The 14,303-nt window shown below is 52.3% G+C and overlaps 2 protein-coding genes across 2 annotated transcripts in view; one reads left to right on the forward strand and one right to left on the reverse strand.

Annotated features, from left to right (window-relative positions):
* Positions 1-224: 224 nt before the first annotated feature.
* nup160 (nucleoporin 160) lies at positions 225-11,803 on the forward strand. Its single transcript, XM_026172289.1, has 34 exons — positions 225-397; positions 837-945; positions 1,020-1,230; positions 1,494-1,716; positions 1,793-1,983; positions 2,072-2,308; positions 2,395-2,492; positions 2,588-2,672; positions 2,748-2,816; positions 2,902-2,985; positions 3,066-3,236; positions 3,322-3,421; positions 3,498-3,663; positions 4,029-4,162; positions 4,238-4,398; positions 4,741-4,877; positions 4,958-5,028; positions 5,138-5,288; positions 5,399-5,468; positions 6,078-6,176; positions 6,270-6,398; positions 6,506-6,601; positions 6,676-6,770; positions 6,905-7,001; positions 8,718-8,823; positions 8,932-9,092; positions 9,192-9,252; positions 9,389-9,499; positions 9,819-9,942; positions 10,030-10,128; positions 10,236-10,377; positions 11,214-11,339; positions 11,419-11,514; positions 11,609-11,803. The coding sequence occupies exons 1-34, from the start codon at positions 307-309 to the stop codon at positions 11,705-11,707; spliced, it is 4,200 nt and encodes a 1,399-aa protein (XP_026028074.1). The 5' UTR covers positions 225-306; the 3' UTR covers positions 11,708-11,803.
* Positions 11,804-13,284: 1,481 nt separating this feature from the next.
* The window catches only part of LOC113024985 (fibroblast growth factor receptor substrate 2-like), a 10,038-nt gene continuing 9,019 nt past the window's right edge, over positions 13,285-14,303 (reverse strand). The window contains exon 7 of the mRNA XM_026172290.1: positions 13,285-14,303. This exon is cut by the window's right edge and continues 287 nt beyond it. Coding sequence (XP_026028075.1) covers positions 13,565-14,303 — 739 coding nt within the window. The 3' untranslated portion in view covers positions 13,285-13,564.

Consider the following 14,303-nt stretch of genomic DNA (forward strand, 5'->3'; position numbering starts at 1 on the left):
AGGAGACAACTGATCAAAAAGCTGGATGATATGAAAGTGAAGTTGGACTTGATTTATTTCGCATGAGCTCTATAAGTGAAAGTTATCAGGCTGTATTTTGGTTTTTAAGGCAGACCCATTTGTTTCGGGGGGATTTGAATATTTTCTTTTCTTTCTTTCTTCATTTCGGTCCTCACTCCACACCAGTTGGTGGCGGTAATGCACCATTTTGCTGTTTGCCAACTGCCAATAAACCCTACACAGAAGAAGAAGAAGCTGGAGCGGATTTGAAAGCGCAACGCGCGGCCGCAGCGGCACGAGGACAAGATGGCGGCGGCGTTGGAGCGTAGCTACATCGAGATCTGCGGGTTCGAGAGAGAGGCCGAGCGGAGGCCGCGCGAGCTCACCGCGAATCTGGGTAACACGTGCACTTCACCTGCGCGCCGCTGTCGGCGGCTAGCAGGGAGCTAACAGCCTGACGGCCCGTACCTGCCGGCGTTAGCGTGTTAGCTTCCTGCTAGCCGCGCGCGGCCTGGGGGTGTTTCTGTTGTTGTTTTTACTTCCGAACTCTCACCTGACCAGGTGAGCGCGTAAATCTTCCTCTGTCTCCGTTTAGTGTCAGCTAGCTCCGTTAGCTGCTCACCTGTTGCGCACCTGGTCACGCAGCTGTCACGGTGAACCTGCGCTGATCACGGGGCCTTGACCTGCAGTCTTTGTTGTCTGCGCCTCCGGAAGCAGCTGATTACTGATCTGAGAAACACTGTCACCTGCTGATCAGAGCTTCAGACACCTGCAGGTCAAGAACCTGTTCAAACCGGACTCACCTGTTCTCCCTCACCTGTCTTTCCGGTCTGCAGGTGTGAGCGTGCCACCTGGCAGCCTGAAGTTTCCTGACAGCGCGGGAGCGTTTCACTATGAGGAGAGCGGGAAGCTGCTGTCGGTCACCAGCAACAGGTTCATCCACTGGTGGGTACCAGCTGCTCTCCAGGTGCTCTGCAGGTGCTGTCAGCCGTTCTCTGCTAACACTCTCACTCATGCAGGTCCACGTCCGGGGACTCGGTGGTGCTGGTGGAGCAGTCTCTGGACACCAACTTGCTGAACAATGCCGTCAGGCTCCGCTTCACCCACTGTGCCGTCCTGCCCGGAGGAGTCACCATCCAGGAGACGCTCAGCAACGTCGTCATCCTCATCTCCACCAATCACAGCGTCCACAGGCTGCTGCTGCCCCACCCCACGCGCATGTACCGCAGCGTGAGTAGCTGACGGTGACCCTCAGCCTGCACGCTGTCCTGTGGTGGGTGGAGAAGCCGCACCACCAGCTGCAGGACAGTGTGCGGTTGTTGATTACTGATTACCGTTATCAATTGATTAATGAAAGTGTCACTATGGACACGACGGATGAGTCAGACTTTAAGGTCTGATACCAAACTACCAACAGCCCTGTGAGATTACCATGGTTACCATAGAAACAGTTATCTGTTACTGACCTCGAACACTCCTCTGTGCATGTGTAGGAGCTGGTCACAGAGTTGCACATGCAGTCCATCTTCACTGATGTGGGGAAGCTGAGCCTGCAGGACCCCGCCCACAGCGCCCTTATCCCCAGCTCAGTGGGAACCACGGCGAGTCCCGGCACTGCCTTCGCCTGGCTCAGTTACCACGGAGATGCACACTTCGCTCTGGCTTCTCCTGCTGGAGGCATCACAGTGGTCACCCTGCCGTCGCCCGATTCTCAGGGTGAGGAGGAGTTTCTATGTTTAATGTGGGCGTGGCCCGTTGGGCGGTTTTTAAGACGTGTGCTCACCGTTTCCAGGCAACATGTCAGTGCTGGAGTTGAAGAGGAGCTCTGTGATGCAGCGGCTGTCTGGGTGGATGCCCACGGCGATCCGCGGCGAGCACAGCCCGGCCGACCTCGTGCTCAGCCTCGCCGTGCGGGAGCTGGAAGAAGACTCCTTCATCTTTGCGCTGTGTCAGGACCACCGCCTGCGCATGTGGTCGCTCAGGGTGATGACATCGCACACATGCACCCAAACACATTGTTGACGTTTAACGTTTGAGTTGCCGCGTGCTGACGTGACTTCCGCCCCCTCAGGAGCATGGCTGCCTGCTGGAGGCGGACATGTTGGAGTACATGCCGGCGTGTAAGGGTGTGAAGCGCCTGCCGGGCCACGGTCACCGCCTGCGCCTGGCGTTCTCCTCCACCACAGGCTTGTGCGTCTGCGTCTACCTCGCTGTCCCTCAGCGGGGGCAGTTCACCGTGCTGCAGCTGGTCGCCACAGACAACAACCGCTACAGCCTCGAGCACATCTCCACGCTGTTCAGCACACAGGTGAACGCACGGGCGGAGCCAGGGGGCTGGCCTCGTTTTTCTGTTTGTGGTTACTTCCTGTATTCTGAACCGCTCTCTGTGAGCAGGAGACGCTTGTAGACTTCACGCTGACCTCCTCGGACATCTGGGCTCTGTGGTTGGACGAATCCAACGCCACCGTGGTCAAATACATCAGCTTCGAGCAGTGAGTTGAAATGCCAGCGTCCTCCTGATATGTTCTCCACGCGTTTCCGCCGTCTGTCTCCGCACATGTTCCTCACCTGTCGGCGTGTTTCACAGCAACACGGCGGCTCAGTGGAACCAGGTGTTTGTTCAGCCTCCACCCGAAGAAGAAATCCACATCGGAGTGGACCTGGACCCCCGGGTGAGACCAGTTCAGACCAGTAACCAGTGTTTTAATGAACGGGTAGTGCTGACCATGTGATCTGACCCCTGACAGGAGACGTATCTCGAGGTTCTCTTCTCTCCTCTTCGCTTCACAGCCTCGGCCATCGTGAAAGCCCTGCAGGTGAGAACCTAGCTGTGTGTCTGATTCACTCTGATTGGTTCGCTGATTGATAACTGATTGGATGGTCTTTGTGTGGGTTGCTCAGATCTTTCGGCGAGGCTCGGAGAGGATCTGGGACCTGTCCTGGGAGGCTCTGAGGAAGGAGGTGACGCTGGCTGTTGAGAGCGAGGTAACGCAGAGCGATCTGAACCAGAACAGGAACTTTTCAGACTGTTTTTTTAACAAGCTTCGTCTCTTTCCCTCCTGCAGCTGCAGAGCAGCATCACAGAGTTCGAGTTTTCTCAGGAGGAGTACCGACAGCTGCAGGTGGAGTTCTGGTCCCGGTTCTACTCCTGCTGTCTGCAGTACCAGGAGGTCCAGGCATCTCCTCTGGGTCTGACCGTGAGCCAGCACACCGGGATGGTCTGTCTGCTCCGGAAGGTGAGTGGACCGCCTGCAGGCGTTGCTGCGTGCCTGTGGTTGTTGGCAAAGAGGTGACGCCCGTTTTCGTCCCGCTGTGTTTCAGGGCTTCCTGTCATACCTGCTGCCGTGCTTCGCCGTGGATCACCTGTACCTTTCCCACGACCAGTACCTGCTCTCAGAGGAGGAGACGCCAGTCGCAGAAGGTAAAGAGACAGCCAGTGTGTTGGTTTGACGATTGCTGCACATCCTGATCTCACCTGTGCTCACCTGTGCTGTCAGACCCGGAGGCGGGGCGGGATGTCCTGCAGCTGGTTCAGTGCCTGCGGCTCATCAGCGACACCGTTTCTGCAGAGATGGCGTACGAGATGGAGAAAGCTCTGGAGTACCTGCAGGCGCCCGAGAGAGCGGCCGAGCTCGTCCTGGAGAACCTGCTGTGCAACGACAGGTGGGTCACATGACCCCCGACGTACTTGTTTTAAATTTAGGTTGTACGTTAAAGAAAAGCATCCTGATGGTTAATGAGCAGGAGCTCAGGTGTGCTCACAGGTACAGAGAGCGTAGAGACACTTTGAGGAGATAATCACTGAACATCCTCAGGAAATAAAAGAACTGGATCCTTCAGTGAGCGCCGCACTTCCTGTCGGTCCTTCGGTGATGATCGGGGGGGGGAGGAGCTAAGTTTCCTTTGAAGTCATAACCACAGGCAGCAGTGTAACTTTGTTTTCACGCGTCAGACTTTCAGAGGGTCGCAGGCTGAATTTACCGGGGTCGCTGCTGGTGATTTAAACACGTGGCGTCTGTCCTCCACAGTGATAACGTGATCGTGGATGTCCAGAACAAACTTCAGGATGTCAGAAACCCGATGGCCGCCATGATGGTCCTGTTGAGAGAGATGGACCTGGAGACGGACTCCGAGGTCGGCGGGGACGGACTCGTGGCGCCCGGTAATACCCTCTCGGTGAATGAAAGTGCGACCCCGCTGTCAGTCGCTTCAGGGTGCCCTGCGCCTTGTCTTGCAGGTCAGAGCCTGAATTTAAGGATCGGCCTGTCTCAGCTGTACAGCGGCAGCACGGCGGTCTCTGTCGTCTCCCAGGCCGTGTGTCACATGGCCATGACCAGAGCGCTGTTCTGCAGAGACCTGCTCATCCTGCAGAAGCTCTACCTGCGCTTTGGAGACAATGTACGTACACACACACACACCGTCACCTGCTTGGTGATGATGGGAAGGGAGAACTCCCTTTTGACAGGAAGAGGTCTCGGCTTGTCTGTATGAGACGGTCAAGCCTGAATCAGGGGTACAAGGGGGATTTGAAGGGCTTCTGATTGGCATGTGGTAATTTTGAGAGGTTACCTGGGGGCCGAGGACCTCTTTCATGTGACAGCGCACTGCTAGAAGCTTCTTGTATCCAAGCAAACGCTGTCCGGAGACATCCGAGAGCTTCTCACCATCACCTGATCGTCTTTCTCCTCGGTGTGTTTATGAGCCACACGTGTGCAGCTCAACAGGTGTGTTTGTGTCCAGGTGTTTCTGGGTGGGGGGGCTCAGCTGCTGCAGCTACAGCAGGACCTGATTCCTCGGACCTCCCAGCTCCTGTCCTCCTATCATCTCCTCAAACATGTCAGTCAGAGCCTCGCCTCCTCCGTGCCCATCAGCACCATGTGAGCACTAATACACGCAGCACACACAGCTCTCAGGTCCGTAGCAACCACACTGAGCACTTCCTGTTCTGATGTTTCAGAGACGCCAACCTGCAGCACCTCACCGTGTTGGAGCTGTCGGACACGCCCACCATGACCTCTGGACGATCAGGTCTGCTCTGTTTGCGTGTTTAGCTTTGATTTGTGATGTGACGTCAGGGACGACGGTCCTGGTCCGTGTGGTTTTTAAAGCGTGTGCGTTTCCTGTCCCGCCCCCGCAGCTCTGAACCCTCAGACCGTTGTGGAGCTCTTCTACCAGACGGCGGCTCGCCGACTCATCGTGTCTCAGCTGTTCTCGAACCAGCAGGGCGGAGCTCTGCTCGTCTGGACTGACGTGATCTCTAGTGTGGTGCAGCTGCTCGCTCAGCTGCTGTATCCTTCATCGTGCCCTGATTGGGCTCCGCCTCTTCACGTTAAGTGAAACTCGCCAGTGGTCTGTGGTGTTTAACTTCCTGTTGTTCCCTAACTGGTCTCTCTCCCAGATGGCCCAGTAACCCTGGCTTCCAGTTCCCAGAGTGTCTGCTTGCCAGCTGTCAGTACACTCAGCTGCAGGTGAGGATTCCTCCTGCTCCTCCTCCTCAGGTTCAGAAGCTCCTCTTGGAAAGGTGTTTGTAACAGGGATCGTACGGGTGCTTGAAATCCTTGAAAATGGCTGATTTTTGGGTTTGGTACTTAAAATGGTTTCATTCACACAAATAACAATTAGACTGAAAAGAGTTCTCATCACTGTAATTCCAGTTTTGTTTTTTTCCCGGCGTTGTGGGAGTTTCTCTAACAAGCCGATTTGTTCACATTTGCACACCTGAAAGTTTGCGATGTGTTGAGTTCATGCACTACATGCATGTAAGGCAACCTTTTAACAAAAGGGGAACAAAGGTGTCGAAATCAGCCGAGGATGATTTGCTTGTTACGTCACTGAGATCAAACATGTGCTGGAAAAGCTTGACCTTGTAAGTGCTTGAAAGTCCTTGAATTTGACCCTGGAAAGACACGTGAACCCTGTTAAATCCAATAACCTGCTGCCGTGTGATTGGCTCATTCGATATTGTACAAGAAGCAGTTGAACAGGTGTGCCTAATCATGTGGCAGAGTGGCTTTAACAACAGTCCAGATGTGCACAGCTGTAACCGATGAACAAGTCCACGTGTTGTCCCCCTGCAGGAGTACGTGCGTCTGATTGGTCCGTGGTGCCAGGTGAACATCGCCTCTTGTCGTTTCATGCTGGCTCAGTGTTACCTCGCCAACGGTGAAGGCCAGAAGGTGGGTCACCATGGCAACCTCATGTCCTACAGGCAGAGTTGCTCGCCATAACCTCACTTCCTGTGTGTTCTTTTGTTTTGCTCCTTTTGTCAGGCTCTGCGGTGCTTCCAGGAGGCAGCAACGGAGGTGGAAAAGGAGGAGTTTCTGATGAGGTTAACTGGTAGCGAGGATGAAGACGCCGCAGTCGCCCCTGCTACACCCCGACTGCAGTACTACAACAAGGTAGAAGGCGGAGATTCTGAGGTTCCACCTGACGCTGATGGTCAGAGCCGGCGAGGACAGGAAGCAGCAGCATGGCGTGTTTTAACGACTGTGCATTTTCCCCTCAGGTGCTGCGTCTGCTGGAGGACGTCGGTCTGCCCGAGCTCGTCATCCAGCTCGCCACTCTGGCCATAACGGAGGCCATCGGCGATGTCAGCAGTCAGGTGAGACGTGGCGGTCTGACGGCAGCATGCCGGCACGCTGTCGGTGCGTAAACTGATCTGATGTCTGTGTTCAGGCGGCGCTGTGGACGCGGATATTCAAACATCACCTGGACCTCGGACACAACAGCGAGGCATACGACGCTCTGACACAGAACCCCGACGGCAGCATGTACGCACGCACGCACACACACACACACACACACACACACACACACACACAGGTGGAGGTAAACGCTCTATGTTGGCAGTCAATGCTAAAGGTCAAAGGTCGCGTGTCTGAGCAGGTGTCTCCCTGTATCTTAGGCAGTTGGACTGCCTCCGTCAGCTGGTGGTGGTGCTGTGTGAACGCTCGCAGCTGCAGGATTTGGTCAACTTCCCCTACGTCAACCTGCACGACGAGGTAACGTGACCTCTGACCTTTTGACCCTGAAGTTTTAGTTTTACAGTTGTTTACGTGAAGCTAAAACAGAAACCAGATGGAGCGGCTGGGTTAGGTCGAGGACGAGTGGTGGAGTTGTCTCTTATGAGTGGAGGTGGAGGTGGGAGTTGGTGTAAAGGTGAAACTACGTATTCACCCTTGCCTGAGACCATGAAACGAGCTTCCTCTGAAGGACGTCCTCCTGGCTGAGGAGACAAGAGGAGATCCGAGGGTGGATGCGGAGGAGGTGAATGCATGGATCCAGAAAAGGAATATGTGGATCAAAGGATGATGGTTTTACTTTCAAATAAGGACGCAACTGAGCTGCAACACATCCAGGCTTAATTAATTATTGTAAAAGTTCACCACTGCCCACCTCAGCGGCTTCTTCACTTGGGCCTCCACCCACTCTGCTTCTTCTCAGTCTGCAGCTTTACCTCCTCCGGCCTGAAACAGCTGCTCTGCGCATGTTGATGACTCCATCAACATGCGCCATAGCGGTTTAGTCAAAATCTCTACCGTTGTCCAAATTTATATTGTTATGTTGCTCTGCGCAGCTGGTTTCTCCACCCGCGCTGCGAGCTGTACTGGCGAGTCAGAGTGAGGCTTTGGTGGCCCTCGCAAACGAAATGCATCCATGTGTGATTGTGACGTCTGAGCATGTGCTGTGTAGCGACATCGTCACCTCGGGGCTGAATCCTTCGAAGGATCCGGCCCACCTGGTCTGCGTAGCCGCAAAGACCGGAAGTGCGAGGCCGTTAAATTGGACGGTCTAGCCTGCGATGGGTGGCTTCTGTTGCCTAGCAACTGTGACATAAGCAGCTACAGCTGTGGTGGACGGCATGTTGGAGAGAAATAGAGAAAATCTTTATTTGACATCATTTGTTTGACTTTTTCTTTCACCTCAGTGTGATGCATCTGGGAGAACGTCACAGCCGTACAGGAGTCCTCTTGGCCAACAGTCATAAGTTTAGTTCGTAAAACCGTTTGCTAGTGTAGCCCAACACTAGTCTCATTCATTCTGATGGTACAAATCAGGGGTGGGCGGTGTAAACGGTACAAACAATATGAATTTGGCCAACGGTAGAGATTTTGACTATACCGCTATAGTGCATGTTGATGATGTCATCGAGCTGCGCCTGTTTTGGTCGAAAGCATTGCAGCGGCTGCAAACAACATCATCTGTAAATTATGCCAGGCGACAGCCACAGCAAAGAGACTAAGCACTTTTGGAATATGAGGAGAGCCACAAACTGCGCTTCCTTCACTTCTGTGCCATCGATTCATTAATGCTGAATTCTCTCGCAGCTGCTCTGTTCCCTATATAGCAGCTAGCCCAACTTCAGTAACCCTACAAACGTCACTGCTGTTTAGTTTTCTGTCTTCATTTATGTTGGAAGTGATAGCAGAGCTGCACGTTTGGATTCTTTCAGAAATCTCTCAGTCAGAACATGCTATATCATGTTTAGGTGGAAGCTAGCGAGCTAACTTCCTGCTAACTTCTAACTCCGTTGAATTTAATAAATCCTGTTTTCATGGATGCCTGGATGTTAAACTTAATTGTTACACCTGGTAAAGCAGCAACGCTGATCATTGTATTGCAGATGAAAGAATTTAGACAGTTTTTAACTCTCAGTGATGCTGCAGTGTTCGTGTGACTTTGGGACCTGAGTGCTGACCTTTGACCTCTGCTCTCAGGTTGTCAGCATCATTGAGTCTCGGGCCCGGGGACTCGACCTGCTCACCCACAACTACTATGAGCTGCTGTACGCCTTTCACATCGCTCGCCACAACTACCGCAAAGGTCAGTCTCCCCCCACACACACACACACACACACACGCACACGCACGCACGTCTGTCTCGTTTATCCATGTGTTGTGTGTGTGTGTGTGTGTGTGTGTGTGCGCTCAGCTGGGACGGTGATGTTCGAGTTTGGGATGCGTCTCGGTCGGGAAGTTCGAACCCGCCTCGGCCTTCAGAAGCAGGTGAACTGTTACTTGGCTGCTCTCAACTGTCTACGCCTCATCAGGCCGGAGTACGCCTGGATCGTCCAGCCGGTCTCCGGGGCAACGGTACACACACACACACACACACACACACACACCGACTGAATCTGTGTGACCTGTCCAACAGTGTTGTGATTTTGTTTTTTGTGGGGGTTTTTCCTGCAGTACGAGCGTCCAGGTGCGTCTCCGAAGAGAAACTCTGACGGAGAGTTTCCTGCTGAGCCAGGTGAGTCTTAAATCAAACACACCAGGGCCTTTAGACTTGAAGTCCCACCATTTTCAGAGTGGATAAGGCTTCTGTCCAGGCAGGTGACGCCCCCTGGTGGCGAGCTGCTGTAACCCTTGCTCTGCTTCCTGTTCAGTCAAGCGACAGGTGGATATCCTGGAGGTCAGAGACCTGGAGAAGGAGTACATCCTGTCTCGCAGCCGGCTCACCCTCGCCCAGCACCACCCGCCCTCCGCTGCTATCGCAGGTACGCTAATGCGCGCACACATGTGTATTTATATCCTTGTGGGGACGTCTCATTGACATAATGCTTTCCCTAGCTCCTGACACTGACCCTTACCCTAAACCTATCCATAGCCTAATTGTGACCCTGACACTAAAACCACATTCTGAGTCTCAAAAATGCTTCATACTCGTGAGGACCCACGAGGGCTGTTTGTCCCCACAAGTATAGTAAACTACCAACTTTTGGTCCCCATGAAGATGTTAATATCCGTATATACACATATACACACACACACAGGCGGAGCTTTACAGTAAACAGGTGACCATGTAACTGTGTGTAGGCGGAGCCTCGGCGGCAGAGCTGCTGGTCTTGCTGGTTCAGACGGGACTCTTTGACTCTGCGCTGGTTCTAAGTCGCACCTTCAACCTGAGCCTGACACCCGTCTTTGAGGGCCTCGCCTTCAAGTAGGTCCACCACCGCACGCCTCAGCGGCGCTCTCCGTTTACGGCTTTGTCTTTTTCACCTATTTGTTTACCTCGCACTGTTTTCAGGTGCATCAAGCTGCAGCTTGGAGGGGAGGAGTCTCAGAACGAAGCCTGGAGCTGGTTGGCTGTTAATCAGCTGTCAGTTGTCAACACCAAAGAGTCCAGGTGTGCTTCCAACAATCACTTACTGATTGACACTTCTTTGTTTATCTGCAGGAAACAGACGCCCGTGGACCTCCATATAACTAACAACAACCTCCTTCTGTTCGCAGCACCGCAGACGAGGCGTGGCGTCTCCTCGCCTCCTACCTGGACAAGTATCCTTCCACCAATGGGCAGCATCACCGCTACGTCATCCACAAGCTGCTGTCACATGGTGTCCCTCTACCCGATTGGCTGGTCAAAGGCTACAAGGTGAGAGCTCGGCTGGTGAAGAGGAGTGGGCGGGGTTACAGGTAGTAGGGCTGCACGATTTTGCATAAAATGAGAATCACGATTTTTTGGCTTAGAATTGAGATCACCATTTTCTTTTCCAGTATAAATATTTATTGCACTTATTAACTGCACATCAACTTCGTAACAGTTGAGCCTGAGCATAAAAACAATAAATAAACACAAAAACAACAAAATGTTGTACTGCTTGAAATTCCGTCTCCACTGTTGCTCGACGCTGCGTGTACAGAGCAGGTAGTGCAACAATAGAAAAATAGTTGCGGGATGGCACTGTGTAGCGTTTGTCTAGGGTGTTGATCGTTTTCCTAAATCCCTCGTTTTGCAGTGTTGATGGAGCCATATCTGTGGTCAGGTGATAAGTAATAGCCTCCGTAATGTCTTTGTGCCTGCGGGAGGTCGACGGGTATAGGGAAGCGCTGTATAAGGTTCCCGTTATTGATGTTTGGGTGGTTGACCCGGACGGATTTTCTCCTGTCACTTTCTCGTCATCCCTGACGTGCTCTCCGTTGTTTTTTCCTGCTAATTTTAGCATCACACGGCACAGCTTCTGTATCACGTGGTATAAGGCTCCGCCCTTGTCATTTGTTGAGCAGGAAGAGTGAGCGCTTGTTTTCATGCAGAGTACGTCCCGGATCAAAATGCGCTACAATTGTCTTTTTTTCTTTTTTTTAAAAATCGTTGTCATTTGGAAATGAGATCGCACATAAGTATGAATCGAGATCGCGATTTTCTAACGATTAATCGTGCAGCCCTACCAGGTAGGGTTTGTTTTTTCCCACCATGCCACTCTGTTTCAGCGCGTGGACGCTCCGTCTCTGCTGCGCCTCCTCCTGAATTTTGACCTGCTGGAGGCAGCGGCAGAGCTCGTGTTGGAGTATGTGGACGCCGTCCTGGGGCGTGGTCACCAGTACTTTGGAATTGAGGTAAAAGTCACGCCGACATGCGTATCTGTGACGTGTCGGTGCTGTTTTAACGCCTTTCCTTTTTACTCGCCTTTTTCAGCGGCCGCTCTCTGCCACGTCTCCCCCGGCATGGCTGCCGTACACGTCCATCGACCAGCTCCTGCAGGCGCTGAACGAGACGCAGACCCAAGGCGCCGTGAGTCACTTCCTGTTTCCTGTCAGTGCACTTGAGTGAATTGAGACGCGCACATGTGACCTGACGCTCTGCACTTACTGTTTTGTTTTTCCAGCTTTATAACAGAGTCCGAGACAAATTAGACGAGTACCATCGCACCGTGGAGCTGATGAGCAGGCGGAGACTCGCCACGCAGGGCCGGCACTCGGAGTGAGGCGGCCGTGTAAATATTTTATAATCTGTCATCAGTTTTGTACTGTTGTGTTTTTCAGATGTAAATGTGATGAAATAAAGTGTTTTCTAAGTTTGAGTCTGTCTCACACATCAATCATGTGACCTTTAGACCAATGGGGTCGATCAATATTCATCATATTGATCACCTATTACCAACAGTCCTGTGGAGGGCTAAAGGTGTAGATCTGCAGTGCAAAGCGTGAGCAGCGAGATGTACTTGAGTATTTGATACTGGGGTCATGTTTAGGGTGTAGGGTCAGATGTGTGGGGTGGATGAGTAACACACCTGTAGGTTACAGGAAAATAAAAGCAGGTGAATGACAGATTAGCGCAGTAACATAAACATCTGGATTCCACCGACTCTGTACAGCTTCCTGTCCCACAGCCAGTGAATGGATGTGATTGGTTGAACAGGTATTGTCAGCACACGTTTTCAGCATTCTCTCCTAAACCTGCTGCGCTGAGGTCATACAGGAAAACACCTGTGTGCTCAGGTGCAGTGATGCTGACGAAGGCCAGGTTTCATAGTTCTTCCTGTGTAAGAACCAGGATGGGACTGAAGGGCAGGGTTTCATTAAAGTACTACACCGTTCTCACAAGATAAAAAGTAAGTGGACAGACTGTCTAAATGTAAGAGTTGCTTTTAACACTGCAGATCCCACAGACAGCAAAAAGTAAATCTGTAAAGCTGCTGAGCAAAAGCTGAAAGTCTGCACTTCAGTCACATGTGGTGCCTTCATCAGTCATCGCCAAACTGCAGATCTTCTCTCACTGCTGCACCAGAAACCCGAGTTCAGACTAGTGATGCGCGAATCATGAACGAGTCGTTCAATACTCATGATTCACAAGCCCAACTGACTCACTGACTCATCCCTGTTGCTGTTAGCAGCAATGTATTAGCTTATAATTAAAATTGTGGTGAAAAACACAACATCCAGTTTCTTAACAAAAAGATTTCTGCTCTGAACTGGAAGAAAAAACCCTGAGTAGAAGCTCACATCAAGACAATAGCTCTTCAGTTCACAGTAGCATCGCTCTGCTAACATGCTAACAGCACATTTGAGCTACTCACCCCCTCCCTCCTGGCTCACAGCTTCTTCTTCTTCTTGGTTGGCAACCAATGTTAAGGCGCATTACCGCCCCCTGGCTCACAGCTCAGTGGACATTTCGATGAGAAAATATATATTTAACACATTTAAGGAAAATACTAATAAAATAAAAATAAACAAAATAAATGTTTATTAAGCAATTTTGATAGGAAATTGCTTAATTTTAGAAATGTCTTTACTCTTTTTTGCTCTGTAAAATAGTTGTTTTCTTTTAGAATCACTCATCTTAGCAGTAGGATTTACATGAAAAGAGAAACAAATTAAGTTTGAGTGAAAATGTACAATTTTTGCACTCTCTGGTCGACTGACTCAGTGAATCAAATGACTCAAAAACCGATTCACTTTGGTGAGTGACTCATTAAAACTCGATTCAGTAAAAAGAATCAAATTTACCATCACTAGTTCAGACATTTAAATGAGCTAAACAGACTCCTCCCCAAACAGGCTCTGCAGTAGAAATAAAACCAGACTTTTATTGTGGCACATCTACTGTACATGTAGAACATAAGTGACTTACAGCAGCACGTAGTGACTCGTATAAAAGGCTAAATGGAATGCTTTGTTCAGTAATACTGATTTGTACCATATAAGGAAGTCTATTACATCATCAGCACGCCGCCTCCAGCAGAGGTATGTCATCATCAGTCTGTCTGCAGGAAGTGTCCGGCTCATGGAGTCCGTGTGCGGCTCGGCGTGGAGCCCAGAGTAAAAACGGGGGAGGGGGGGTGTCACGCCGTGCTTTTGGTGGGCAGCTCCGTGCTGTTGTGTCTCGTCTTGCGTGACGTGCCGTCGTCCCGCGGCCGCGCCTTCTGTAAGTTGGACATGGCAGCGGTGCGCTCGATGTCGATGAGGGCATAGAGTTCGGTGCGGCGGGTGGGGGTGGTGGGGGGCAACGGCGAGGAGGGGGTGCGCGGTGTGTGGGGATTGCTCCCGTCGGAGGTGCCTTTGTTCCCGGCCCCGCTGTCCATCTCCACCTCGATGTAGTTGAGCGTCTTGGGCGGCTCGCTGTGGCCCGACACCAGCGGCCGGCGGAAGTCAAAGTTGAAGATGGTGGGCCCATCAACGCGGCGGCGGGCCGTGTCAGGCCGATGGGCGCTGAGCGGCGCCGTGACGTTCTCTGTGTTGACGTAGTTGTGCGAGGACTCGAGCGCAGCGGACAACGGGTGGGAGTAGGAGTGGTGCAGGTGGTGGTGGGCATGGTGGTTGTAGCCATTGAGCGACGGCGTTTTGGAGCCGCCGCAGCTCTTCTCCTCGTCCTCGGAGCTCGGCTTCCTCGCCTCCCACACGGGCGGAAGCGCTGGCAGGTTCTCATAGTCCAGCAGGGCCGTGCGCCGCTGGGCCGAGTTATTGACATTCTGCAGGTCGGGTGTGAGGGGGGGCGGGCGGTGGCGGCGAGGAGCCGACGAGCCGTTGGAGTGCGTGGCGGCGGGTTCAGGCTCGGTGGGCTTCTCGCCGTGGCCGTTAGTC

The sequence above is a fragment of the Astatotilapia calliptera genome, chromosome 7, assembly GCF_900246225.1.
Source record: "Astatotilapia calliptera chromosome 7, fAstCal1.2, whole genome shotgun sequence".
NCBI classification, from domain to species: Eukaryota; Metazoa; Chordata; class Actinopteri; order Cichliformes; family Cichlidae; genus Astatotilapia; species Astatotilapia calliptera.

Bases quoted from the DNA above. Each gene is read 5' to 3' on its own strand.
- nup160 (XM_026172289.1), top strand. From the start codon at position 307: ATGGCGGCGGCGTTGGAGCGTAGCTACATCGAGATCTGCGGGTTCGAG. The intron at 4,878-4,957 runs GTGAGCACTAAT...CTGATGTTTCAG, and splicing joins TCCGTGCCCATCAGCACCAT to AGACGCCAACCTGCAGCACC. The intron at 6,602-6,675 runs GTGAGACGTGGC...GTCTGTGTTCAG, and splicing joins TCGGCGATGTCAGCAGTCAG to GCGGCGCTGTGGACGCGGAT.